At 42.2% G+C, this 26,932-nt stretch overlaps 1 protein-coding gene across 1 annotated transcript; it reads right to left on the reverse strand.

Annotated features, from left to right (window-relative positions):
• Positions 1–247: 247 nt before the first annotated feature.
• On the reverse strand, positions 248–26,054 carry LOC143272838 (leukocyte immunoglobulin-like receptor subfamily A member 3). The gene is made up of 11 exons (XM_076569116.1): positions 25,931–26,054; positions 25,655–25,690; positions 24,092–24,367; positions 15,520–15,807; positions 10,546–10,830; positions 8,933–9,220; positions 2,152–2,256; positions 2,023–2,065; positions 1,824–1,861; positions 1,558–1,610; positions 248–1,474 (listed from the first exon to the last, which is right to left on the reverse strand). Exons 1-11 carry the CDS (start codon positions 25,959–25,961, stop codon positions 1,310–1,312), a joined length of 1,608 nt encoding a protein of 535 aa, XP_076425231.1. The 5' UTR covers positions 25,962–26,054; the 3' UTR covers positions 248–1,309.
• Between the last annotated feature and the right edge of the window lie 878 nt (positions 26,055–26,932).

A 26,932-nucleotide genomic window follows, 5' to 3' on the forward strand; every position in this document is an offset into this window, starting at 1 on the left:
GTGAGGAAGTCGTGGCAGCAGGAGCCTGAGGCATCTAACGTATTGTACCCACAACCAAAAAGAAGAAAGCGATGAATACTTGTGTTCAATTGACTATCTCCTTCTTATGTAGTCCAGAATCTCAACCCAGGAAATGCAGTGGGCAGGTCATCCCACCTCAATTAACCTAATCAAAATAATCGCTCACAAGCATGCACAGAGGCCAGTCTCCCAGAAGACTGTATCTCATCAAGTTGACAATTGAGAGTAATCATCACCAAGGCTTTATTTTGACTTAGTTTGAAGGTGTAGTCCATCATGGATATAAGGACACAGTGGAAGAAATTGCCTCTAGTTACAGTGGCAGGAGCATGATACAGCTGGTAATTCTGTAGCCATAGTCAGGGAGCAGAGAAAGATCAGTGAATAATGATGTTACACTTACTTTCTCCTTTCTATTCAATCTAAGACCCTGGCCCATGAAATAATATCACCTATATTCAGAGTATGTCTTTCCACAACAGGTGAACATCTCTGGATCAGCTCTGAAAAACACATCTACAGGTGTGTCTCCTAGGTGATTGTGAAACCCTTCAATTTGACAGCTAAAGTTAAGGATCACACTGTTGAGGTGTTCCAAAATACTAACAACCGGGAGTGCAGATTATGCAGCTTGCCTCTTCCAGTAGATGATGGAACTCATGTCTTACTAAGTTAACATGAGCCCAAGCTCATCTGCACATATCTGTAGGGAGAGTTTTCCTGTCCTGACCACCTGCTCCCAAACAACTGGCAGCCGCTTCCCATTTAAGTGACTCAGAGACTCAATATAATTTATAAATGCTTGGTCAATAGCTCACGCTTGTTACTAACTAGCTCTTACAACTTAACCCATTTCTATTCATCTATGTGCTCATGACTTTTACCTCTATGCCTTTTTTGTGTGTCCAACTCATTCTCCATCCGGCAGGTGTCTCTTCTGACTCTGCCCTTCCTCATCCCATCATTCTCCATTTGGCTTTCCCACCCAAATTTATCCTGTTCAGCTATTGGCCAGTCAGCTTGTTTCTTAAACCAATCATAGCAACATCTATTCACACAATGTACAGAAGGATTGTTGCACAGCACACATTTGACAGGTACATCAATGAGTGAGCAAATCACAAGGAATCAGAAGTTTGCTGAGCAATGTTTACAAGCTCCAAGTTCCTTTGCAGTTAACAAGCTTCTCTACACTTGAGTCCGTTGGAGCTCCAGCTAATGGCTTGAGTTGAAAAATGTGAGAAGTGTCATTCATGAGGCCACCTGTGCTGAAGAAACAGTGGAACACTTAGCTCTGACTCTTCTCTTGGGATAATGTGAGGGTGGCATACACACAAGTATGTGTAGATGTGCCCTGAGGAGTATTGGAGGGAAGCGGATTCATGTTATTCCTGAAGTTCTCTTGGCATAATTGTGCATAAGTCACCTCCTGTGAGTTTTCTGCTGCAGACACCTGCCATCACAAGATACAAAACATGAAAAGAATACACAGATGGGGGTCCGGGAAAGAAGAGCAGGGTGGTAGGGTGGGCTAACCTGTGTGTCCACTTTCCTACAGTCCTCAGGCTGAATACCCTCCAAGTCACCATCTGGAAAGAAAGGTGAGAAGGTAGGCCTGTTTCACAGGAGTCTTTAAACTATATAGTTTTGTATTTTATGTTTCAGAAATGACCAACAGAACCCAGGGGAAAGACAGCAACATCACACAGCAAGGTGGCACCTCCCACCTCTTCTGCTTTTCCCTGAAGACCTCCTAAGCCCCACAAGCATCCCTTTCCTCAACAAAATTCACTTCACCTTACATTTATGTTTTTCCTCGATGTCCATGGCTGTGCTAGAACTGAGTGGAAAGAAAAAAATGTTAAAGTATGCCTGAGAAATGATACATAAATAGAATTTTTAGGAGCTATAGGGGCCCTGGCTTCAATCCCCAATATTCAGACAAAAATTTTAGATGGAGATGAATGGGTGTATTTATTGGGAGAGTCCAAATTTACCCACCTCTTATATTTCACATGGCTCCTGGTCTTACCATTGGAAGCCCCTACAGAGAGACAAAGGTCAGTCTTAGAACACACCACTCCCCATACATCCCTACCAGATTAATCCCCCCTGACTCTTGGGACATACTGCATTTGGCACAATGGCAGCAGAGGCAGATGAAGAGAAGAAGGAGGAACAGGAGGAAGCAAACAGCAGCAACTGAGACCCAAACCACAATGTGAAGAGATGGACCTGGAATTACAAAAAAGTAGTGATCTGTTATTAAATGTCTGTTACATTAATTCACTCATTCAATCAAACATTTATTGAGTACCTACCTTCTACCAAACACAGAACTAGGCATTTAGGAAACTATAGGAAACCTATGAAATGAAATAATTAAAGCAATCAATTCATGTGTTGCTTATCACATAGGTGGTGTCTATTATGACTCTTTAAACACGGGGTCTTACTATGTATCCCAGGATGACTTCAAACTTGAGAACATCCTGCCTTCAGCTCCCAAAAGCTGGGATCATAGGGATGCACCAGCACACCCAACTGATGAGACAAATCAAATACAATACCAAGAAAGTTCATTTGGGGAGATGGTCCATAAAGAATAAGAAACCCCCAGCCCTCTGAGGCTGAAGGAGAACTCTTCCCAGATAGTCTACAAAGAGCATGCACTAATCTTGACCAGGAGCCTGAGTGAACCACATACAGAAGCAGACGATCAGGAGAAGGCACAGGAGATGTATTCTATCAAAAAATTGGAGGTCAAAAGTGACATGCAAGAGTAAAAAAACTGAAAAACATTGCAAGCTGTAATGACTAGACTAAATGAAATAACACCTGCCAAGTGATTGGCACACAATGATTAATGCACTGTCTTGCTTTGTTTTGTTTTAATGAAAGGAACAGAGACTCTTAGCAAATGGCAGAAAACTCTAAGTCAACAGAACAGAGACTTGCATATTCACACACACACTATTGCATTAGTCACAGCAGCCAGAAAATTGAACCAGGCCAAATTAGACGTCCATCCACAGATGAACAGATAAAGAAAAGGTAGTCCCTAGACAGACTGGAACTTTATGCAACTGGAGAGAAAAAATAAAATCATGGTACTCATAAGAAAATGGAAGAAACTGGAAATCATTATATTACACCAAGTAACCCAAACTCAGAGGATAACACATCATTTTACACATATATGAAAATTCCTTTTAAAATGTGTGTGTGTTTGTGGGGGGGGGTGTCTGTCTGTCTGTGTGTGTGCATGTGTGTGTGTGTGCGCGCGTGCATGCGTGTGTGTGTGTGTGTGTGTGTGTGTGTGTGTGTGTGTGTGTGTTGAAACTAAGAAGGGATCATGAGAAAAAGAAAACTCAGGATCCGTAGGAAATTGAAAGTGTAATGAGATGACGTAACAGGAAAGCAGCGATGGGGACTATCCTGGGGGGGGGAAGCAGCAGTAATAATAACACATGTGACTGTGAACAGATATCTGAGTGCTGAGATTAAAAAAGTGTGTGTGCCATCACACTTGGCCTGAAATTGTAATTTCAAAGTTAATTGAGACAGTCAGTCATGGCACATGACTTTAATGCCAGCACTTGAGAGGCAGAGGCAGAGGCAGGTAGATCTCTGTGAGTTCAAAGCCACGCTGGTCTACAGAATGAGTTCCAGGACAGCCATGGTTACACAGAGAAACCCTGTCTAAAGAAAACCAAAACAAAAATCATTTGATTAAAAAGAAAGAAGACAAAAGGCTGGTGAGATGGCTCAGTAGATGAGCATACTTGCTTATACTTGTAGCTTGAGGATCTGAGTTCAAATCTCCAGCATCCTCACACATACAAGCATACATGGAAGCATGGCTGTACATACTTGTAACACTAGGGAGTGGGGACAAGAGAGACTCAAGAGCCCAGTGGTCAGTCAGCTGAACCAAATCAGCAAGTTTCAGGTTAGGTGATAGATCCTATCTCAGGGAAATATGGTGGAGAGTGAGAGAGGAAGACACTTGACACCTTGCTCTGGCCTCCTCATGTGTGCATACACACCCACACCCTTGTGTACATGCACACACACAAACCACACACTACTCACATTTTTAAAAGAAGAGAAAAACCAAAGTGGGAAGAACTATGGGGAGGAAGGAAAACAGTTGGCAGCAGAGAAGGGACACGGAAAAGGGAAGAGGGGGAGGGCAACCGTGAGAACCAAGATGATCGGCACATGTGGAAAGGTGCTTGAGGAAAATACTTTGTGTGTCCTAATCAAAAAACTCATGGGAATAGGAAGAAGTAGGGTGCCGGGGAGGCTTGCAGGAATCCACAAGGTTAACCCCACCTTGGTCTGCTGGCAGTGGTCCAGAGGGTGCCTGGACTGGTCTACTCTGGTGACCGGTCTAGTGAATACCCTAACTATCATCATAGAGGCTTTGTCCAGTGACTGATGGAGGCAGATACAGAAATCCACAGTCAGGCGCCAGGCTGAGCTCCAGGAATCCAATTGATGAGAGAGAGGGCAGGTGAGGGACATCGAGATCATGATGGGAGGATGTGCAGAAATGACCGGCCACACTAGTGGAAGCCCATGAACTGTGGACTGGTGGCAATGGAGCCCCCATGGGACTGGACTAGGCCCTCTAGATATGGAAGACAGGTGCTTGGCTCGAACAGTTTGGGGGGGACCCAGGCACGGGAATCAAGATCCATCCCTGGTGCATAAGCAGGAAATTTCTTAATAAAAAAAATGAAAAGAAAAAAATCTCATTTTTAAAAAAAGAAAATGCACTTGTGGTGGTAGTTGGAGGATGTACCTCGGAGACAAGCTTCTGGGCATATCAGTGAGGGGTAGCCTAGATTCAGGTCATCTCTGACCCTGCCTGTGAGAGAGCAGACTGATTAGATTCACTGAGGTGGGAGCACCCACCCTAAAAGTGAGAAGCACCATTCTCAGGGCTTGGGTCACTGCATTAAAAAAGGAGAAAGGTAGCTGAGCTCAGGCAGCCTCAGCCTCTGCTGATGCGATGTGACCACCTGCCTCAAATTCCTGCCACCATGCCTTCCCACCATGATGGATGCACCTCGAGTCCCTCAAACTGCAATAAAGTGAACCGTGACTTCCTTAAGTTGCTTTAGTCATGTGTTTCACTGCAGCAATAAAGACTATACTATACTGTACTATACTATACTATACTGTACTGTACTGTACTATACTGTACTATACTATACTATACTGTACTATACTATACTGTACTGTACTATACTATACTGTACTGTACTACACTATACTATACTGTACTATACTATACTATACTGTACTATACTATACTATACTGTACTATACTATACTATACTGTACTATACTATACTGTACTATACTATACTGTGCTATACTGTACTGTACTGTACTATACTGTACTGTACTATACTGTACTATACTGTACTGTACTATACTATACTATACTGTACTATACTATACTATACTGCACTATACTATACTATACTGTACTATACTATACTGTACTATACTATATGTACTATACTATACTATACTATACTGTACTATACTATACTGTACTGTACTATACTATACTGTACTATACTATACTATACTGTACTATACTGTACTGTACTATACTGTACTATACTATACTGTACTATAGTATACCATACTGTACTATACTATACTGTACTGTACTATACTATACTGTACTATACTATACTATACTATACTGTACTATACTATACTATACTGTACTGTACTATACTATACTGTACTGTACTATACTATACTGTACTGTACTATACTGTACTGTACTGTACTGTACTATACTGTGCTATACTATACTATACTGTACTGTGCTATACTGTACTATACTATACTGTACTGTACTATACTATACTGTACTATACTGTACTGTACTATACTATACTGTACTATACTATACTGTACTGTACTATACTATACTGTACTGTACTATACTATACTATACTATACTGTACTGTACTATACTATACTATACTATACTATACTGTGCTATACTGTACTGTACTATAGTAAACTATACTGCACTATACTATACTATACTATACTGTTCTATACTATACTGCACTATACTATACTATACTGTACTATACTATACTGTACTGTACTATACTATACTGTACTATACTATACTGTACTGTACTATACTATACTGTACTGCACTATACTATACTGTACTGTACTGTACTCTACTATACTGTACTGCACTATACTATACTGTACTGTACTGTACTATACTGTACTGTACTGTACTATACTATACTGTACTATAGTATACTGTACTGTACTATACTATACTGTACTATACTATACTGTACTATACTGTACTGTACTATACTATACTCTACTGTACTATACTGTACTATACTGTACTATACTATACTGTACTATACTACACTGTACTGTACTATACTGTACTGTACTATACTATACTATACTATACTATACTATCCTATACTATAATATACTATACTATACTATAACAGTAGGATATGAACAGAATGGGGATTTATTCAGACATGAAGATGAGCTAACTGATGTAATTTGCCAGAACATATATGAAAATGGGGGTCCTCATATTGAGCAAAAAAAATCAGACTCAAATAGTGTATGTTTTGCCTCCTATATGGAATCGATGTGTACATATATGTGTGTCTGTCTGTCTGTGTCTCTGTGTGTTTGTATGTTTGTTTGTATATGTATGTATAGGTATATGTATGTGTGCATATACATCTATATAACATACATACTCATGACATAAAGTAGAAAGAGACTAGGTTAGAATTGAAGACTGGTGGGAGTGAGAACAGAGGCAAAAGAGTAACAGAGGTCAATATGGTCACAGTACAGGATGTACCTGAGGAACATGTCATTGTAAACTCATCACTTTGTGCAATGGATAGAAACTTACAAAAATGTTTGGTATGAATTTTCTGTGGGATGGACGGATATAAAATATTGGGTAGAAAGAAGAAAGACAATAAGGAGGCTGGGTGAAAAGTGATCTTGGGGTGACAGAGATGACATAATAAAGAAGGAACAGGATTTGAAAAGTGTTTTCAGGACACAAATGAGAGTTTGATAATGAGCCATGTGAGAACTGAGAGCAAAAGAGGATCCCTGAAGAATTCTAGTACAAAGGGGACAGATGCACTTTCTGTTGATACAAGGACTTATGTGAGGAGAATGCAAGGATGCTTTCCAATCTGGGGCTTTGTTGAACTATGTACTAAATGTCTTCAAAGATAAATTTCAAATATTTCATTGGATATATAGTTCTGAACATCATAGAGGATTTCTCAGTTGCAGCAGGAAAATTAAAATCCATCATCAAATGTTGCATAGAAGTGGATGTCTAAGGATGAGCAGACCCCACCAGCACTCCTGTGTGCCACATGCTCACAAAAAAGCTCATCATGGGCCATCCCATTTTCTACCCTACACGGGATTTCTTCCCCCTGCCTCCTCATGTCCATCTTCCCATCTTTAACCCATGAACACTTGATGTTTTCTATCCCAAGTTTTCTATCTCAACTATGTTCCCAACTAGAACTTCCACGGCCCTGTGCACTTTGTTCCCCATACCTGAAACATGTCCCAACTCTTAAAACCCAAGACATCTCTAAGGGCCAGAAGTTCTAAGATATAAAGAAATAAGTCCCCTCCACCAAGAAATCTGGCACTGCTGTTTCTGAGTTCTCTTCTGTTAATGTTTCCTACATTCTCCATTGGACTGAGGGCTGTTCAGAGGGGGCACTATGATGACAAAGGCTGGGGGGACAGATAAGAGTAGTACTCGTCCCTCACCAAGGAAACTTCATGACACAACAGATGAAGACCATTACACATCACATCACATCACATCACATATACCACGACAAACACAACAAACCAAAATGCAGAGTTGTGCAGCTCAGATGCAATGGCTGCATCTACAAAACAACCCCTACATTGTGATAGAGGGGGAGGAAAGATTGTAAGAGACAAAGCATCAGGGAGTTTGTTGTGAGATTGTGTCTCCTACTAATGTCAGAAGCAACACACATAAAGTTTCACCAACATGACTGCATAAACATGAGCTGGACAAGTTCAACAAAACAGACATGCAAAAGTGGATGGGAGAAAGACCACGAGGCCTTGACCCTACATAAATAAGTACAGGGAACTGGAAATTCTGAGAGGGGGAGAAATGGTCTTCCCCAGGGAGGAGAACACCAATTGGTTATCAAATACCAAATAGTCAGCTCTGCAAACATACAACAACATTATACAGACTAAGGAGGGTATATTAGAAATATATACATGGATATACATATATGCATGTAACAACAATTAATGTAAAAGGAAGCCATGGATTTGAAAGAGAACAGGGGGTACATGGGAGCATTTAGAGGAAGAAAAAGGAGAGAGTGAATGACATATTATATCATAATCTAAAAGGTAAAAGAAACAAACAGATAATCTCTTGAGATCTGAAAACCACCTTCAATGGGGAAAATAGCAGATACTATTTCAATTGTTCTGTCCTGTTGGATAGTGATATATTTGTCACACACACAACTCAGAAAGCAACATGGGAGGATAACAGTCAGCAATCACGTGGAACACCATCTTTCAGGAAGATTCTCATTATGGATAGGTAAGGACTTCTGTTCCCCAGATGAATATTCTTGTATCTACCACAAAATAACATAATTAACACATAATGTTCAGAGTCCATAGTGCAATGGAGCAATTGCATTAAGAATAGCAGTGTGGTGTGAAACACACAGCACACAGGAGACATGCAATGGAATTGGCATATCTCACATGGCATCCCTTGAGGACTCTCTAAGCACAGAGATAAGGAACAAGAACCAGACGTACTTACCTGGGATTGAAAACTCAAGGGGGTCACTAGGCAGTGACCACAAGTAGGAATTGTGTTTTTTAGACCCAAAGCATCTATAAGTTCTCAGGTGCTCCAGGCTCACAGGGGAGATGAGGAATGTGTTGTGGTCCTGCTGTGAGCAGTTCTGGGGAAAGGAAGCATTTCCATCTCTGCAGAGGATGAAGATATTAAGGGAACCATGTATGTGGCAGTGGAGAGTTGCATTGATTTCTGAGGATCCCTGAGGTCCTGAATCAACAGTAAGAGATGGCTTCTCCTTATAAACACCTGGAAGAAAAAGACCTTCATATTAGTTGCTTGTGGTGGCATATTCCTTTAATCTGAAAACTTCATAAGCAGAGGCAGGTGTATTGTTGTAAGATTAAATTAACCTGCTCTATATCGAGGTTTCAAGGCCAGACTGAGTTACATGATGAGACCCTGTCTCAAAAAAAAAATTACAAAAAGAACCTTGTCTTAGTTAGGGCTTCTGTTGATGCGATGAAAAAACATGACCAAAAGCAAGTTGGGGAGGAAAGGGTTTATTTGGCTTACACTTCAGCATTACTGTTCATCACTGATAGAAGTCGGGACAGGAACACAAGCAGGGCAGGATGCTAGAGGCAGGAGCTGATGCAGAGGCCATGGACAGATGCTGCTAACTGACTTGCATCCCCTGGCTTGATCAGCCTGCTTTCTTATAGAACCCAACATCAGCCGGTAATGGCACAACCCATCTTGAGCTGGGCCCTACCCCATTGAAAATGCCTTGCAGCTGTATCTCATGGAGGCATTTCTTCAACTGAGTCTCCTTCCTCTCTGATGACTCTAGCTTGTAACAAATGGACACAAGTTGACCCTAAACTATCCAGTATAACTCTGTTATTTAAAACATGATGAAAATAAGCCTACATTTCACAGACTCTGACCAGAGAGAAGAAAAGATGAAGACGAATGGAAACATCCATTGCCAGTCTAGAGGGATCACAAAACATGTTTGTATCATTTTCCATGAACCAGGACCATAGAGAGTGTCTATGTATATACAGAAGGCTGCTGTCAATTCCCACGAACTCCATCCTTTAGGAGATATAAGTACTGTTCTGAAAGGAACCTAGAACAAGGTCAGCGCAGAGGGAGGGTCACAAATCAAAACGGAGGGTCGGGGATGAATCTTGTTCAAGTTCTTGCCAAATATACACAATGCTCAGGGGTCTATAATCATCACTATATGATGGTGTCATTGTCCACCTCTATCATAACAGTACTAGGAGACTAGAAGCAGAGGGGTCATAAGTACAAGATTTGTTTGGATACCCAGCAAGGTCAAGGCCAGACTGAGATATTTGAGAACCTGTCTCCAAAAACTGCCAAGAAAAATGGAAATTGAAAAGGAAAGGATGAAATGAGAGAAGAGAAAGAGAGTAGTGGGGGAGGGCAGGGGAGGTGAAGAGAGAAGGGGAGGAGGGTAGAAAAGAGATGAGAGGAGAGGGAAGAGATCAATATATGGGAGCAGAGACACAGGGCAGGGCCTGGGATGGGGCAAATGTGGTTCAGTGAGGTAGGCATCAGAGACTGAGTCTGAAGGACAGTGTGCTTGGGCAGTTACTCACCTGTCACCACCAGCTCCAGTTTGTCACTAATTTGTGGTGATTCGCCTCCCTTGAAGTATTCACAGTAGTACATCCCAGCACTGCCTTGTGTCATATTCTGCAGACTGAATTCAAACACCTCCTGGGCTCCCTCTGGGGTGCAATCAAACCACTTTCCACCTGGTACATAATGGGTTAGACGCACATAAGTCACTCCTGGAGTGGTCCTGCAGAAGATGGTCACAGCACTGCCTGTGGAAATCACAGCTCCTGGAACTGCCCAGATGGAAGGCTGGGGTGGTGGCCCTGAAGAGACACAGGAAAAGAGAGCTAGTCATCTGATGTCGAGAGGGCCAGGTTCCCAAGGAGCTATAGAGTAGCTCCCACAACAATTATTAATCAAGAAAATGCCCCACAGACATGCCCACAGGCCAATATGGTGGGGGCAATTCCTCAGATGATGTTTCTTCTTCCCACATGACTCTACCTTGTGCCATGTTGAAAGAAAACTAACCAGCACACTTCCAGAGAGAAGTCTCACTGTTTTCAGAATTGATCTTCAGACATAGTTCTGACATAGTGACTGTATGTCTGTGTGTCTGTGTGTCTGTATGCGTGTGCATGTTTGTATTTGTATGAGTTGAAACTAACAAGGGGATCATGAGAAAAATAGAACTCAAGATAGGTAGGAAAATGAAAGTGTAATGAGATGACGTAACAGGAAAGCAGCAATGAGGATTATCCTGGGGGGGGGACAGCAATAAAAACAACACATGTGGCTGTGAACAGAGATCTGAGTGCTGAGATTAAAAAAGTGTGTGTGCCATCACACTTGGCCTGAAATTTTAATTTAAAAGTTAATTGAGACAGTCAGTCATGGCACATGACTTTAATGTCAGCACTTGAGAGACAGAGGCAGAGGCAGGTGGATCTCTGAGAGTTTGAAGCCAGCCTGGGCTACAGAATGAGTTCCAGGACAGTCATGGTTACACAGTGAAACCCTGTATCAAAAAACCAAAACAAAAACCACATGATTAAAAAGAAAGAAGAAAAAAGGCTGGTGAGATGGCTCAGTAGATGAGCATACTTGCTTATACTTGTAGCTTGAGGATCTGAGTTCAAATCTCCAGCATCCTCACACATACAAGCATACATGGAAGCATGGGAGTACATACTTGTAACACTGGGGAGTAGGGACAGAAGAGTCTCAAGAGCCCAGTGGTCAGTCAGCTGAACCAAATCATCAAGTTTCAGGTTAGGTGGTAGCTCCTATCTCAGGGAAATATGGCGGAGAGTGGGAGAGGAAGACACTTGACACCTTGCTCTGGCCTCCTCCTGTGTGCATACACACCCACACCCTTGTGTACATGCACACACACAAACCACACACCACTCACATTGTGGTTTAAATGTGAAAAAAGAGAAAAGCAGAAGTGGGAAGAACTATGGGGAGGAAGGAAAACAGTTGGCAGCAGAGAAGGGACACAGGAGAGGGAAGAGGGGGAGGGCAACCGTGAGAACCAAGAAGAACGGCACATGTGGAAAGATGCTTGAGGAAAATACTTTCTGTGCCCTTGTAGATGTAACAATCTTATTAAATAAGAAACACAGAGTCAAACACAGAGTTAAAAGCCCAAGAGGTCTGAGCAGTAGCTAAGAGCTGAGACTAAAACCGCCTTCTTACCCTTCGCTGCCACTGCCGTCCTTCCCGTGAGAAAGAGACCTGCTTCCTGTGTGTCTGTCTTTTTATGGACTTTCTGTTCTGCCTTCTCATTGGTGGTAAACCCTACCACATGACCTCCTCATCACTGCCTGTCTATACAGACCTCCATATCTTCTATGGTTGGTATTGAGATTAAAGGCGTGTGTCTCCATGCTGGATATGTCCTTGAACACACAAACTCTGCCTGCCATGTGATCAGATTAAAGACGTGTGCCACCACCGCCCTGCTTCTGCTATGGCTTGCTATTATTTCTGACCCCCAGGCAACTTTATTTATTAACATACAAATAAAATCACATTTCAGCACAAATAAAATATCACCATATGTTCTAATCAAAAAACTTGTGTTATTAAAAAGAAAATGCACTTGTGTTGGTGGTTGGCAGGATGTACCTGGGAGACAAGCTTCTGGGCATGTCAGTGAGGGGTAGCCTAGATTCAGGTCATCTCTGGCCCTGCCTGTGAGAGACAAGACTGATTAGATTCACTGAGGTGGGAGCACCCACCCTAAAAGTGAGAAGCACCATTCCCAGGGCTTGGGTCACTGCATTAAAAAAGGAGAAAGGTAGCTGAGCTCAGGCAGCCTCAGCCTCTGCTGATGCGATGTGACCACCTGCCTCAAATTCCTGCCACCATGCCTTCCCACCATGATGGATGCACCTCGAGTCCCTCAAACTGCAATAAAGTGAACCATGACTTCCTTAAGTTGCTTTAGTCACGTGTTTCACTGCAGCAATAAAAAGACTATACTATACTGTACTATACTGTACTGTACTGTACTGTACTGTACTATACTGTACTATACTGTACTATACTATACTATACCATACTATACTATACTATACTATGCTATGCTATGCTATGCTATACTATACTATACTGTACTATACTATACTGTACTATACTGTACTGTACTATACTGTACTATACTATACTGTACTGTACTATAGTATACTGTACTATACTGTACTGTACTATACTGTACTGTACTATACTATACTGTACTATACTGTACTGTACTATACTATACTGTACTGTACTGTACTATACTATACTGTACTGTACTATACTATACTATACTGTACTGTACTATACTGTACTGTACTATACTGTACTGTACTGTACTGTACTGTACTATACTATACTGTACTGTACTGTACTATACTGTACTATACTATACTGTACTGTACTATACCGTACCGTACTATACTATACTATACTATACTGTACTGTACTTTACTATACTATACTGTACTATACTGTACTATACTATACTATACTGTACTGTACTATACCGTACCGTACTATACTATACTATACTATACTATACTGTACTATACTATACTGTACTATACTATACTGTACTATACTATACTATACTATACTAGAACAGTTGGATATACAGAGAATGGGGTTTTATTCAGACAGAAAGATGAACTGATATAATTTACAAGAATATGAAAATATCCTCATATTGAGCAAAAAAAAATCAGGCTCAAATAGTGTATGTTTTCTCTCCTATATGAAATCGATATACATATATGTTTGTGTGTCTGTCTGTCTGGGTTTGTGTCTGTATATAAATATATGTATGTGTGTATATACATCTATATAATATACATATTCATCACATAAGAATAGAAAGAACTTATGTGAGGAGGATGTAGGGATGCTTTCCAGGCTGGAGTTTGTTGAGCTGTGTCCTAAATGTTCGCAAAGATAAATTTCAAATATCTCATTGGATATATAGTTCTAAACATCATAGAGGATTTCTCAGGTGCAGCAGTAAAATTAAAATCCATCATCAAATGTTGCATAGAAGTGGATGTCTAAGGATGAGCAGACCCACCAACACTCCTGTATGCCACCTGCTCTTTCTGAGTTCTCTTGTGTTAATGTTTCCTGCACTCTCCACTGGACTGATGGCTGTTCAGAGGGGGCACTATGTTGACAAAGGCTGGTGGGACAGATAAGAGTAGTACTCATCCCTCACCAAGGAAACTTCATGACACAACAGATGAAGACCATTACAAATCACATCACATCACATCACATCACATCATCACATCATCACATCACATCATCACATCACATCACATCACATCACATCACATCACATCACATCATCACATCACATCATCACATCACATCATATCATCACATCACATCACATCATCACATCACATCACATCACATCACATCATCACATCACATCACATCACATCACATCACATCACATCACATCACATCACATCACATCACATCACATCCACCACTACAAACACAACAAACCAAAATGCAGAGTTGTGCAGCTCAGTGGCAATGCATCTACAAAACAAACCCTACATTGTGATAGAGGGGGAGGAAAGATTGTAAGAAGCAAAGCATGAGGGAGTTTGTTGTGAGACTGTATCTCCTACTAATGTCAGAGGCAACACACATAAAGTTTCACCAACATGATTGCTTAAACATGAGCTGGACAAGGACAACAAAACAGACATGTGAAAGTGGATGGGAGAAAGACAATGGGGCCTCGACCCTACATAAATAACTACAGGGAACTAGGAATCCTGAGAGTGGGAGAAATGGTCTTCCCCAGGGAGGAGAACACCAGTAGGTTATCCAATGCAAATGGTCAGCTCTGAAAACATACAACAACATTATACAGACTAAGGAGGGTATATTAGAAATATATACATGCATCTACATATACATATATTCATGTAGCAACAATTAATGTAAAAGGAAGCCATGGATTTGAAAGAGAACAAGGGGGTACATGGGAGGGTTTAGAGGAAGAAAAAGGAGGGATGAAATGACATATTATATCATAATCTAAAAGGAAAAAGAAAAATCAGATAATCTCTTCAAATCTAAAAAATCACCTTCAATGGAGAAGCTAGGAGACACATTCCAATTGTTCTGTCCTGTTGGATAGTGATATATTTGTCAAACACACAACTCAGAAAGCAACATTGGAGGATAACAGTCAGCAATCAAGTGGAACACCATCTTTCAGGAAGGTTCTCATTATGGATAGGTAAGGACTTCTAGTCCCCAGATGAATATTCTTGTATCTACCCCAAAATAATATAATTAACATGTAATGTTCAGAGTCCATAGTGTAAATGGAGCAATTCCAGTCAGAATAGCAGTGTGGTGTGCAACATACAGCACACAGGAGACATGCAGTGGAATTGGCATATCTCACATGGCATCCCTTGAGGACTCTCTAAGCACAGAGATAAGGAACAAGAACCAGATGGACTTACCTGGGATTGAAAACTCAAGGGGGTCACTAGGCAGTGACCACAAGTAGGAATTCTGTTTGTTAGAGCCAAAGCATCTGTAGGTCCTCAGGTGCTCCAGGCTCACATGAGAGATGAGGAATGTGTTGTGGTCCTGCCGTGAACAGTTCTGGGGAAAGGAAGCATTTCCATCTCTGCAGAGGATGAAGATATTAAAGGAAACATGTATGTGGCAGTGGAGAGTTGCATTGATTTCTGAGAATCCCTGAGGTCCTGAATCAACAGTAAGGAATGGCTTCTCCGAGTAAGCACCTGGAAGAAAAATTTCCTGCTATTAATTGCTTGTAGTGGCACATTCCTTTAATCTGAACACTTCATAGACAGAAGCAGGTGGATGTTGTGAGTTTAAAAACAATCTGCTCTTATATTGAGGTTTCAAGTTCAGACAGTTACATGGTGAGACCCTGTCTCAAAAAGTTTACAAAAAGACCCTTGTCTTAGTTAGGGCTTATGTTTCTGTGATGAAAGACCATTACCAAAAACAAGTTGTGGAGCAAATGTTTTATTTGGCTTCCCCTTCACCATTACTGTTCATCACCAAAGGAAGTCAGGACAGGAACTCAAACAGGGCAGGATCCTGGAGGTAGAAGCAGATGCAGAAGCCATGGCGTGGTGCTGCTTACTGACTTACTGGCTTCCCATGGCTTGCTTATCCTGCATTCTCATAGAACCCAGGATCCAGGGTGCCTTCAGCCCAGGGATGGCACCACCCACCATGTACTAGGCCCTCCCCCATGAGAGCTACCTGAGAAAATGCCTTACAACTGGATCTTATGGAGGCATTTCCTCAACTGAGTCTCCTTCATCTCTGATGACTCTAACTTGTGTCAAGTTGACACCAAACCAGACAGTGCAGCCCTGTTGTTTAAAACATGATTCAAGTTAAACCTAAAACTCACAGAGACTGCCCAGAGAAAAGAAAAGATGAAGAGGAAAGGAGACTCATGCATTGCCAATCTATACAGATCACAAAGTATGTTTGAATTATTCCATGAACAAAGACCATAGAGACCATCTATGTATGACAGGAGGCTGCTGTCAGTTTCCATGAACTCCAGCCCTTACGGGCTATAATCACCATTCTGGAGGAAGCCTAGAACAAGATCAGCACAGAGGGGATCATAAACCAATACAGAGCGTCTGGGGACGAATCATAGATGGGGGAAATCTTCCCTAATATACACAGTTCCCTGTGCTCTATGCCCATCACCATATGAATGGTGTCATTGTCCAGGTCAACAATGCTAGTACTAGGAGAGTAGAAGCAGAGGGAACATAAACTCAAGATTATGTTTGGGGCCTGCCCCCGACCTCCCTTCTGGACCAGAGGTGAGTCCCCGGGTCCAGCCCGGACCCCATCCCTGGGCACCAGCCACTGCGGGGAGGCCTGCACAGCTTGGCGCCGGGTTCTGGCCACTGGGCAGCTCCCCTTCTAGCCCCACCGGGAGGGATCCCCTTTTCCAAGCCCCCCGACAGCCCCTGCAGTCTCCGCGCCCTGCCCCCACGCCCATCTGCCCGAAACTCCAGCCACTTCCTGAGACTTAGAGACCAGCCCCCAGCTCCCAGCCTGCCCCCGACTTCCCTTCTGGACCAGAGGTGAGTCCCCGGGTCCACCCGGACCCCATCCCTGGGCACCAGCCACTCCGGGGAGGCCTGCACAGCTTGGCGCCGGGTTCTGGCCACCGGGCAGCTCCCCTTCTAGCCCCACCGGGAGGGATCTCCTTTTCCAAGCCCCCAGCAGCCCCTGCAGTCTCCGCGCCCTGCCCCCACGCCCATCTGCCTGAGACCCCAGCCACTTCCTGAGACTTAGAGACCGGCCCCCAACTCCCAGCCTGCCCCCGACTTCCCTTCTGGACCAGAGGTGAGTACCCGGGTCCAGCCCAGACCCCATCCCTGGGCACCAGCCACTGCGGGGAGGCCTGCACAGCTTGGCGCCGGGTTCTGGCCACTGGGCAGCTCCCCTTCTAGCCCCACCGGGAGGGATCCCCTTTTCCAGCCCCCCCGGAAGCCCCTGCAATCTCCGCGCCCTGCTCCCACGCCCATCTGCCCAAGACCCCAGCCACTTCCTGAGACTTAGAGACTGGCCCCCAGCTCCCAGCCTGTCCCCGACTGCCATTCTGGACCAGAGCTTGCCCCTGACTTCCCTTCTGGACCAAAGAGTTGGACAAGAGAACTCCCTTTTGGACAAGAGAGTCTTCCTGAGTCTGTCAGCTCTTTGTGAAACAAGTACACTGATAAGACCAAGAAGGAACCACAAGGAGATGGGCAGACGTCAAGGCAGAAGTACATACAGCAAAATGAAGAGCAATACAGCATCACCAGAACCTAGTTCGCCTCCAACATCTAGACCTGAACACCAAAAATTGGAAGAAGCAGAAGAAAGTAGCCTTATGAGTAACTTCATGAAGAAGGTAGAGGCTTGTGTAGAGGAAAAGACAAGAAAATTGGAAGAACGCTGTAAACAACTAGAGGAAAGGGTAAACAAATTAGAAGAAAACAATAAAGCCCTGGAAGAAAACAATAAAGTCCTGGAAGAAAACAATAAAGCACTGAAAGAAAATCATGAAAAAGCAATGAAACAAGCAAAGGAAACAGTCCAAGAACTGAAAAAGGAAATTGAAAAAATAAAAAAGACACAAACAGAGGGAATGCTAGAAATAGAAAACCTGAGTAAAAGATCAGGAACTTCGGATGCAAGTATAACCAACAGAATGCAAGAGATGGAAGAGAGGATTTCTGGCATTGAAGATACAGTAGAAGAAATAGTTCCATCAGTCGAAGGAAACACTAAAGCCAACAAAGTCATGAACCAAAATGTCCAAGAAATCTGGGACACCATAAAAAGACCAAACTTACGAATTATAGGGATAGAAGAAGGTGAAGAATACCAACTCAAAGGCACAGAAAATATATTCAACAAAATTATAGAAGAAAACTTTCCCAACTTAAAGAAGGAAATGCCTATGAAGATACAAGAAGCCTATAGAACACCAAACAGACTAGACCCCCCAAAAAAGTCACCTCGACACATAATAATTAAACAACTAAATGTACAGAATAAAGAAAGAATATTAAGAGCAGCCAAGGAAAAAGGCCAAGTGACCTATAAAGGTAAACCCATCAGAATAACACCCGATTTCTCAATGGAGACTTTGAAAGCCAGAAGGACCTGGACAGATGTAATGCAGACACTAAGAGACCATGGATGTCAGCCCAGACTAATATACCCAGCAAAACTTTCAATCATCATAGACGAAAGGAACAAGACATTCGAAGACAAAGCCAGATTTAAACAATACCTATCCACAAACCCAGCCCTACAGAAAGCACTAGAAGGAAAATTCCAACCGAGGGAAGTCAGATACACACTTGAAAACACAGGCAATAGATAAAGCCACAACAGTAAACCCCAAAGAAGAGAAGTACACACACTCTACCACCAAAAATAACAGGGATGAAGAATCACTGGTCATTAATATCCCTTAATATCAACGGACTTAATTCACCTATAAAAAGACATAGACTTACAGAATGGATACGAAAGCAGGACCCATCGTTCTGCTGCATACAAGAAACACATCTCAAATTCAAAGATAGACACTACCTAAGAATAAAACGCTGGGAAAAGACTTTTCAATCAAATGGTCTTAAGAAACAAGCAGGGGTAGCCATCCTGATATCCAACAAAATAGACTTCAAACTAAAATCAATCAAAAGAGATCAAGAAGGACATTACATCCTCGTCACAGGAAAGATCGACCAAGATGAAGTTTCAATTCTGAACATATATGCCCCAAACACAAGGGCACCCACATATGTAAAAGAAACATTACTAAAGCTTAAACCACATATAAAACCCCACACATTAATAGTGGGAGATCTCAACACCCCACTTTCACCACTGGACAGATCTCCCAAATCGAAACTTAACAGAGAAATAAAGGACTTAACTGATGTCATGACCCAATTGGACCTAATAGATATCTACAGAACATTCCATCCTAACAAGAAAGAATATACTTTCTTCTCAGCACCCCATGGAACTTTCTCTAAAATCGACCATATACTTGGCCACAAAGCAAATCTCAACAGATACAAAACAATCAGAATAACCTCCTGTGTTCTATCAGATCACCATGGTTTAAAGCTAGATTTCAACAACAACAAAAAACTACAGAAAACCTACAACCTCATGGAAACTGAATAATGCTCAACTGAATCACCAATGGGTTAAGGAAGAAATAAAGAAAGAAATTAAAGACTTCCTAGAGATCAATGAAAATGAAGACACCACATACCCAAACTTATGGGACACTATGAAAGCAGTGTTAAGAGGGAAATTCATAGCACTAAATGCCCACATAAAGAAGTTGGAGAAATCGCACACTAGTGAATTAACAGCACATCTGAAAGCTCTAGAACAAGAAGAAGCAAAGTCTCCCAGGAAGAATAGACGCCAGGAAATTATCAAAGTGAGAGGTGAAATTAATAAATTAGAAACTAAGAGAATAATACAAAAAATTAATGAAACAAAGAGTTGGTTCTTTGAGAAAATCAACAAGATAGACAAGCCCTTATCCAAACTAACCAAAAGACAGAGAGAGAGAATCCAAATCAACAAAATCAGAAATGAAAAGGGGGACATAACAACAGACATTGAGGAAATCCAGAGAATTATAAGGTCATATTTCAAAAACCTCTACTCCACAAAACTGGAAAACCTAAAAGAAATGGACATTTTTCTGGATAGATACCACATACCTAAGTTCAATCAAGACCAGATAAACTATTTAAATAGTCCAATAACCCCTAAGGAAATAGAAACAGTCATTAAAAGTCTCCCAACCAAAAAAAAGCCCAGGACCAGATGGTTTCAGCGCAGAATTCTACCAGATCTTCAAAGAAGAGTTAATACCAATACTCTCTAAATTGTTCCACATAATAGAAACAGAAGGAACATTACCAAACTCCTTCTATGAGGCTACAATTACCCTGATTCCTAAACCAAACAAGGATGCAACAAAGAAAGAGAACTACAGACCGATCTCCCTCATGAACATTGATGCAAAAATACTCAATAAAATACTGGCAAACAGACTCCAAGAACACATCAGAACAATTATCCACCATGATCAAGTAGGCTTCATCCCAGGGATGCAAGGGTGGTTCAACATACGAAAGTCCATCAATGTAATACACCATATAAACAAACTCAAAGAAAAAAAACACATGATCATCTCACTAGATGCAGAAAAGGCATTTGACAAAATCCAACACCCCTTCATGATAAAAGTCTTGGAGCGATCAGGAATACAGGGAACATACCTAAACATAATAAAGGCAATATATAGCAAACCAACAGCCAACATCAAATTAAATGGAGAGAAACTCAAAGCAATTCCACTCAAATCAGGAACGAGACAAGGCTGTCCACTCTCCCCATAGTTATTCAATATAGTACTTGAAGTTCTAGCCAGAGCAATAAGACAACATAAGGAGATTAAGGGGATTCAAATTGGAAAGGAAGAAGTCAAGCTTTCACTATTTGCAGACGACATGATAGTATACTTGAGTGACCCCAAAGATTCCACCCAGGAATTGATAAAGCTTATAAACACCTTCAGCAACATAGCAGGATACAAGATCAACTCAAAAAAATCAGTAGCCCTCCTATATACAATGGACAAAGAAGCTGAGAAGGCAATTAGAGATACATCACCCTTTACAATAGCCAAAAATGACATAAAATACCTTGGGGTAACACTAACCAAGCAAGTGAAGGACCTATATGACAAGAACTTTAAGTCCCTGAAAAAAGAAATTGAAGAAGATCTCAGAAAATGGAAAGATCTCCCATGCTCATGGATAGGCAGGGTTAACATAGTAAAAATGGCAATCTTACCAAAAGCAATTTACAGATTCAATGCAATCCCCATCAAAATACCAACACAATTCTTCACAGATCTGGAAAGAACAATACTCAACTTCATATGGAAAAACAAAAAACCCAGGATAGCTAAAAGAAACCTGTACAATAAAACAACTTCTGGAGGCATCACAATCCCCGACTTCAAGCTCTACTATAGAGCTACAGTAATAAAAACAGCCTGGTATTGGCATAAAAACCGACATGTGGACCAATGGAATCGAATTGAAGACCCTGACATTAACCCACACACCTATGGACATATAATTTTTGACAAAGAAGCCAAAAGTATACAATGGAAAAAAGAAAGCATCTTCAACAAATGGTGCTGGCATAACTGGATATCAGCGTGTAGAAGGATGCAAATAGATCCATATCTGTCACCGTGCACAAAATTTAAGTCCAAGTGGATCAAAGACCTCAACATAAATCCAGCTACTCTGAACCTGCTAGAAGAGAAAGTAGGAAATAGTCTTGAACGCCTTGGCATAGGAGATCACTTCCTAAATATAACACCAGTAGCACAGACACTGAGACAAACAATCAATCAATGGGACCTCTTGAAACTGAGAAGCTTTTGTAGAGCAAAGGATACGGTCAACAAGGCAAAGCGACAGCCTACAGAATGGGAAAAGATCTTCACCAACCCCACATCTGACAGAGGATTGATATCCAGAATATATAAGGAACTCAAGAAATTAGACATCAAAAGGACCAATAGTCCAATTGAGAAATGGGCTTTAGAACTAAACAGAGAATTCTCAACAGAGGAATCCCAAATGGCTGAAAGACATTTAAGGAATTGCTCAACTTCCCTAATCATCAGGGAAATGCAAATCAAGACAACTCTGAGATACCACCTTATGCCTGTCAGAGTGGCTAAGATCAAAAACACTGAAGACACTTTATGCTGGAGAGGATGTGGAACTAGGGGAACTCTCCTCCACTGCTGGTGGGAATGCAAGCTTGTACAACCACTCTGGAAATCAATATGGCGCTTTCTTAGAAAATTGGGAATCAATCTCCCCCAAGATCCAGCTATACCACTCCTGGGCATATACCCAAGAAATGCTCAATCATACCACAAGAGCACTTGCTCAGCTATGTTCATATCAGCATTGTTTGTAATAGCCAAAACCTGGAAACAACCTAGATGCCCTTCAACTGAAGAATGGATAAATAAATTGTGGCACATATACACAATGGAATACTACTCAGCAGAGAAAAACAATGACATCACACGGTTTGCAGGCAAATGGATGGATCTAGAAAAAATCATCCTGAGTGAGGTAACCCAGACTCAGAAAGACAAATATGGTATGTACTCACTCATAGGAAGATGCTAGATGTGGAACAAGGATGACTAGACTGCTACTCACATCACCAGTGAGGCTACCTGGAAAACGGGACCCCAAAAAAAGACACGGAGAAATGGATGAGATCTACATGAATAGCCTGGTCATGAGTGGGAACAATGAAGGGCGACAGTCGAGGGAAAGAGTGGGAGATCCTAACTGGATCAAGAAAAGAGAGGGAGAACAAGGAATAGGAGACCATGGTAAATGAAGATCACATGAGAAGGTGAGAAGGGGAGGAAGCAGAGAGCTAGGGAGGCCCACGGAGATCCACAAAGATACCCCCTCAAAAGACTGCTGGCAATGGTCACGAGACGGCAGGAACTGATCTACTCTGGTGATGGGATGGCCAGACACCCAGATAGTGGTGCCATAAACCCCATCCAAGGACTGAGGAATCTGAAGGCAGACATCCACGGCTGGGCCCCTGGTGGAGCACTGGGAGTCTAATTAGTGAGTAAGAAGAGGGTTTATATGAGCGAGAATTGTTGAAACCAAGGTTGGATAAAGCACCGGGACAAATAACCAAATGAATGGAAGCACAGGATCTATGAACCAAAGGCTGAGGGGCCCCCAACTGGATCAGGCTCCCTGAACGGATGAGACAGTCATTTGGCTTGATCTGTTTAGGAGGCAGCTGTGCATTGGTGCCAGGTCCTGGGCTCGTTGCATAAGTTGGCTGTTTGAATCCTGGGACTTATGCAGGGACACTTGGCTCGGTCTGGGAGGGGGGAATGGACCTGCCTGGACTGAGTCTACCAGGTCAACCCCGGTCCTCGGGGGAGACCTTGATCTGGAGGAGGTGGGAATGGGGGGTGGGCTAGGGGGAGGGGTGGGCGAGAGGGGGAGAACAGGGGATTCTGTGGCTATTATGTTGAACTGAATGGTGTTGTAAAATAATAATAATAATAATAATAATAATAATAATAATAATAATAATAATAATAAAATATTAACACAGTTAGTACTAAATGAATAAAAGATACCAACAAGAAAAAAAAAAAAAGATTATGTTTGGATACACAGCAAGTTCAAGGCCGTACTGAAATGTTTGAGAACCTGTCACAAAAAAAATCAAGAAAAATGGAAATTGAAAAGGAAAGGATTAAATGGGAGGAGAGGAAGGGAGAGGAGAGGAGAGGAGAGAGATCCATATATGGGAGCAGAGATATAGGGCAGGGCCTGTGATGGGGCAAATGTGGTTCAGGCATCAGAGACTGAGTCTGAAGGACAGTGTGCTTGAGCAGTTACTCACCTGTCACCACCAGCTCCAGTTTGTCATTATTTTGGGACCATGTACTTCCATCATAGTATTCACAGTGGTAAACCCCTGCATTGCTGTGTATCATATTCTTCAGACTGAACTCACACACTTCCTGGTCTCCCTGTAGGTTATGATCAAACCACTCTTTATCATTGGTTAGACGAACACTAGTCACTCCTGGAAGAGTCCTGCAGAAGATGGTCACAGCACTGCCTGTGGAAATCACAGCTCCTGGAACTGCCCAGATGGAAGGCTGGGATGGTGGCCCTGGAGAGACACAGGAAAAGAGAGCTAGTCATCTGATGTCAAGAGGACCAGGTTCCCAAGGAGCTATAAAGTAGCTCCCACAACAATTATTAATCAAGAAAATGCCCCACAGACATGCCCACAGGCCAATATGGTGGGGGCAATTCCTCAGATGATGTTTCTTCTTCCCAGATGAATCTAGCTTTTGCCATGTTGAAAGAAAACTAACCAGCACACCTCCAGAGAGAAGTCTCGCTGTTTTCACAATTGATATTGTGCCACAGTTCCAGAGGCCCAATCATCTTTACTGTTCCCAAACAGTGTGAGACTAACTTTCAGAGGAGGAGTGCAATAAGAGGGGGTGAATGGGAGGTTGGGGTGGGAATGGAAGGAGAGAAGGGAGGGGAAACTGTGATTGGTATGTACAATAAAGAAAAAATGTTAATTAAGTAGAAATTTTAAATGTGATATTCTTTTAAAAAAAATAAATCTCATAGTTTAGTGATAACAGTGCCTTCTCTCAACTCCCACCAGGCCAGAAATGAACCCTGCAGGTTGCGATTCTTATCACGCAGCCTTCCCACTTCCCTGGAGTGAAATCCCATTAAATCACTGAACTACAGTCAGACAGTGGTGGAGCACACCTTTAATCCCAGCACTCTGGAGGCAGAAGTAGGCAGATCTCTGTGAATTTATAGCCAGCCTGATCTACAGAGCGAGATCCAGGACAGGTTCCAAAGCTACAGAGAAACCCCGTCTCAAAAAAAAAATAGTCACTGACCTATGTCTTACTTTCTCTCCTGCTTCCACATAAAACTCAAAATCTACACCCACCTCTAATATCACACAAAACCTGGGAGCCTCTGGAAACAAAGGAATCCCACCTGTACTGCACCCACACAGACAGCATTTATGATGAATTTATCATGAATGATGTGTCTCCCCAGAGGCAGAACTCAGTAAGAAAGCCAGACACAGCCCAGGTGAGAAGAGATGGGAAGAAAAGGAAAACTAATTGAAAGCAAATGTCTGTATCCTCAGGAGGAATCATGTGTGTGAGTGTCACCTCCTCTGTGCCCTTTGTTTCCATATCCTTTGAGCCAGATCTCATGTGGGCATTACTGTAGCACAGTCAAGAATCCCCACCCCAAAGATGGCTGCAATAGTAAGGACGAATCATTAAGTAAGTGTGCCAGTGGCTGCCAATGAAAATCCCATCTCAGAATCTGCTCAAGAGACTTCAAGCTCCTCCCATGCTATTCCCAGCCAAACTCAGTTTCCCATGGCTAAAACAGAGAACAGACTCACCATATTGTGCCCAAATCTTCGGTGCCATTAAAAACACTGAAAATAAAACAAAAGATCTGATAAGAGAAGTCTGTCCTGTTATACACTGATCCCAACCCCAGAGCTCACATCAAAAGACCAAGACCAGATAGACAGGCTGAGGCCATGGAAGACTCTTCTGATGCACCAGGCCAGGTCTTCATAGAGAAATTTCTATGAGAAGATCCTAGGTTAAAAATCTGGGATTCTGTATTCATTACCACTCTAACTAAAAATAATGACACCTGTCTCACTTACCAAGTCCAAGAAGAGCAGCGCCAAGGACCATGGCAGAGTCTCATGCCAGATCTCCACATAAACAGCAAACAGAACTGGTGATACAGTCTGCACAGCAGGACACACCCATGAGATAGACCAGACTGCAACCCGGAACCCCTGTCAAGGATGAAGACATGCAGTACAAAACAGAAAGAGGATATGCTCTTGCTCAAGACTTGTCTCTGACAACTCAATTCTATACCAAAGCTCTGGGCTAGGCAATGCTTCCTCCATATACTTCCTGTAGTGGCTTTAAATTCTCAAAGATTTTGTGGGTAAGAGTAATGCTGTTTCCTGCTGAAACCAAATCCTATGTAAAAGACTTGTGGCCAGTGTTTCAGAAAAATAATGTGATGCAGGGTTGGGGATTTAGCTCAGTGGTAAAGTGCTTGCCTAGCAAGCGCGAGGCCCTGGGTTCGGTCCTCAGCTCTGTTAAAAAAAAAAAGACAAAAAAAATAATAATAATAATGTGATGCACCCAGAAAACACTGAGCCCAAATGCACAATCTACTGGATCAGTTAGATTATTCTGGATGAACACAAGAAGACATCAAATCTGACAAAATGGATGATGGGAGGGGAGGACCAGGGAAGATGCTGGGAACCAAGGCTTCTGTAGTATGCGGATGCTCTCAGTAAATTCCCCTGACCATCTAACTACACAGCCAAGTGCCTACAACTGACTGACAATACAAAAATAAGTTCTCAGAAGAAGAAATATACTTGCTTAAGATATATTTTCAAAATTATTCACCATTGTTAGCCATAACAGAAATTCAAACTAAAACACTTGGCTTAGTCTGGGAGGAAGGGACTGGACCTCCCTGGACTGAATCTACCAAGTTGATCACAGTCCTCGGGGGAGGACTTGTCCTGGAGGAGGTGGGAATGGAGGGTGGGCTGGGGGTAAGGGGAGGGCGAGGGAGGGGGGAGAATAGGGGAACCCATGGCTGATATGTAGAACTGAATGGTATTATAAAA

The sequence above is a fragment of the Peromyscus maniculatus genome, chromosome 1, assembly GCF_049852395.1.
Source record: "Peromyscus maniculatus bairdii isolate BWxNUB_F1_BW_parent chromosome 1, HU_Pman_BW_mat_3.1, whole genome shotgun sequence".
Taxonomy (NCBI): Eukaryota; Metazoa; Chordata; class Mammalia; order Rodentia; family Cricetidae; genus Peromyscus; species Peromyscus maniculatus.

Bases quoted from the DNA above. Each gene is read 5' to 3' on its own strand.
- LOC143272838 (XM_076569116.1), bottom strand. From the start codon at position 25,961: ATGGTCCTTGGCGCTGCTCTTCTTGGACTTG. The intron at 25,691-25,930 runs GTAAGTGAGACA...TTTTATTTTCAG, and splicing joins CGCTGCTCTTCTTGGACTTG to TGTTTTTAATGGCACCGAAG. The intron at 1,475-1,557 runs GTTAGCCCACCC...TTGTGATGGCAG, and splicing joins GTAGGAAAGTGGACACACAG to GTGTCTGCAGCAGAAAACTC.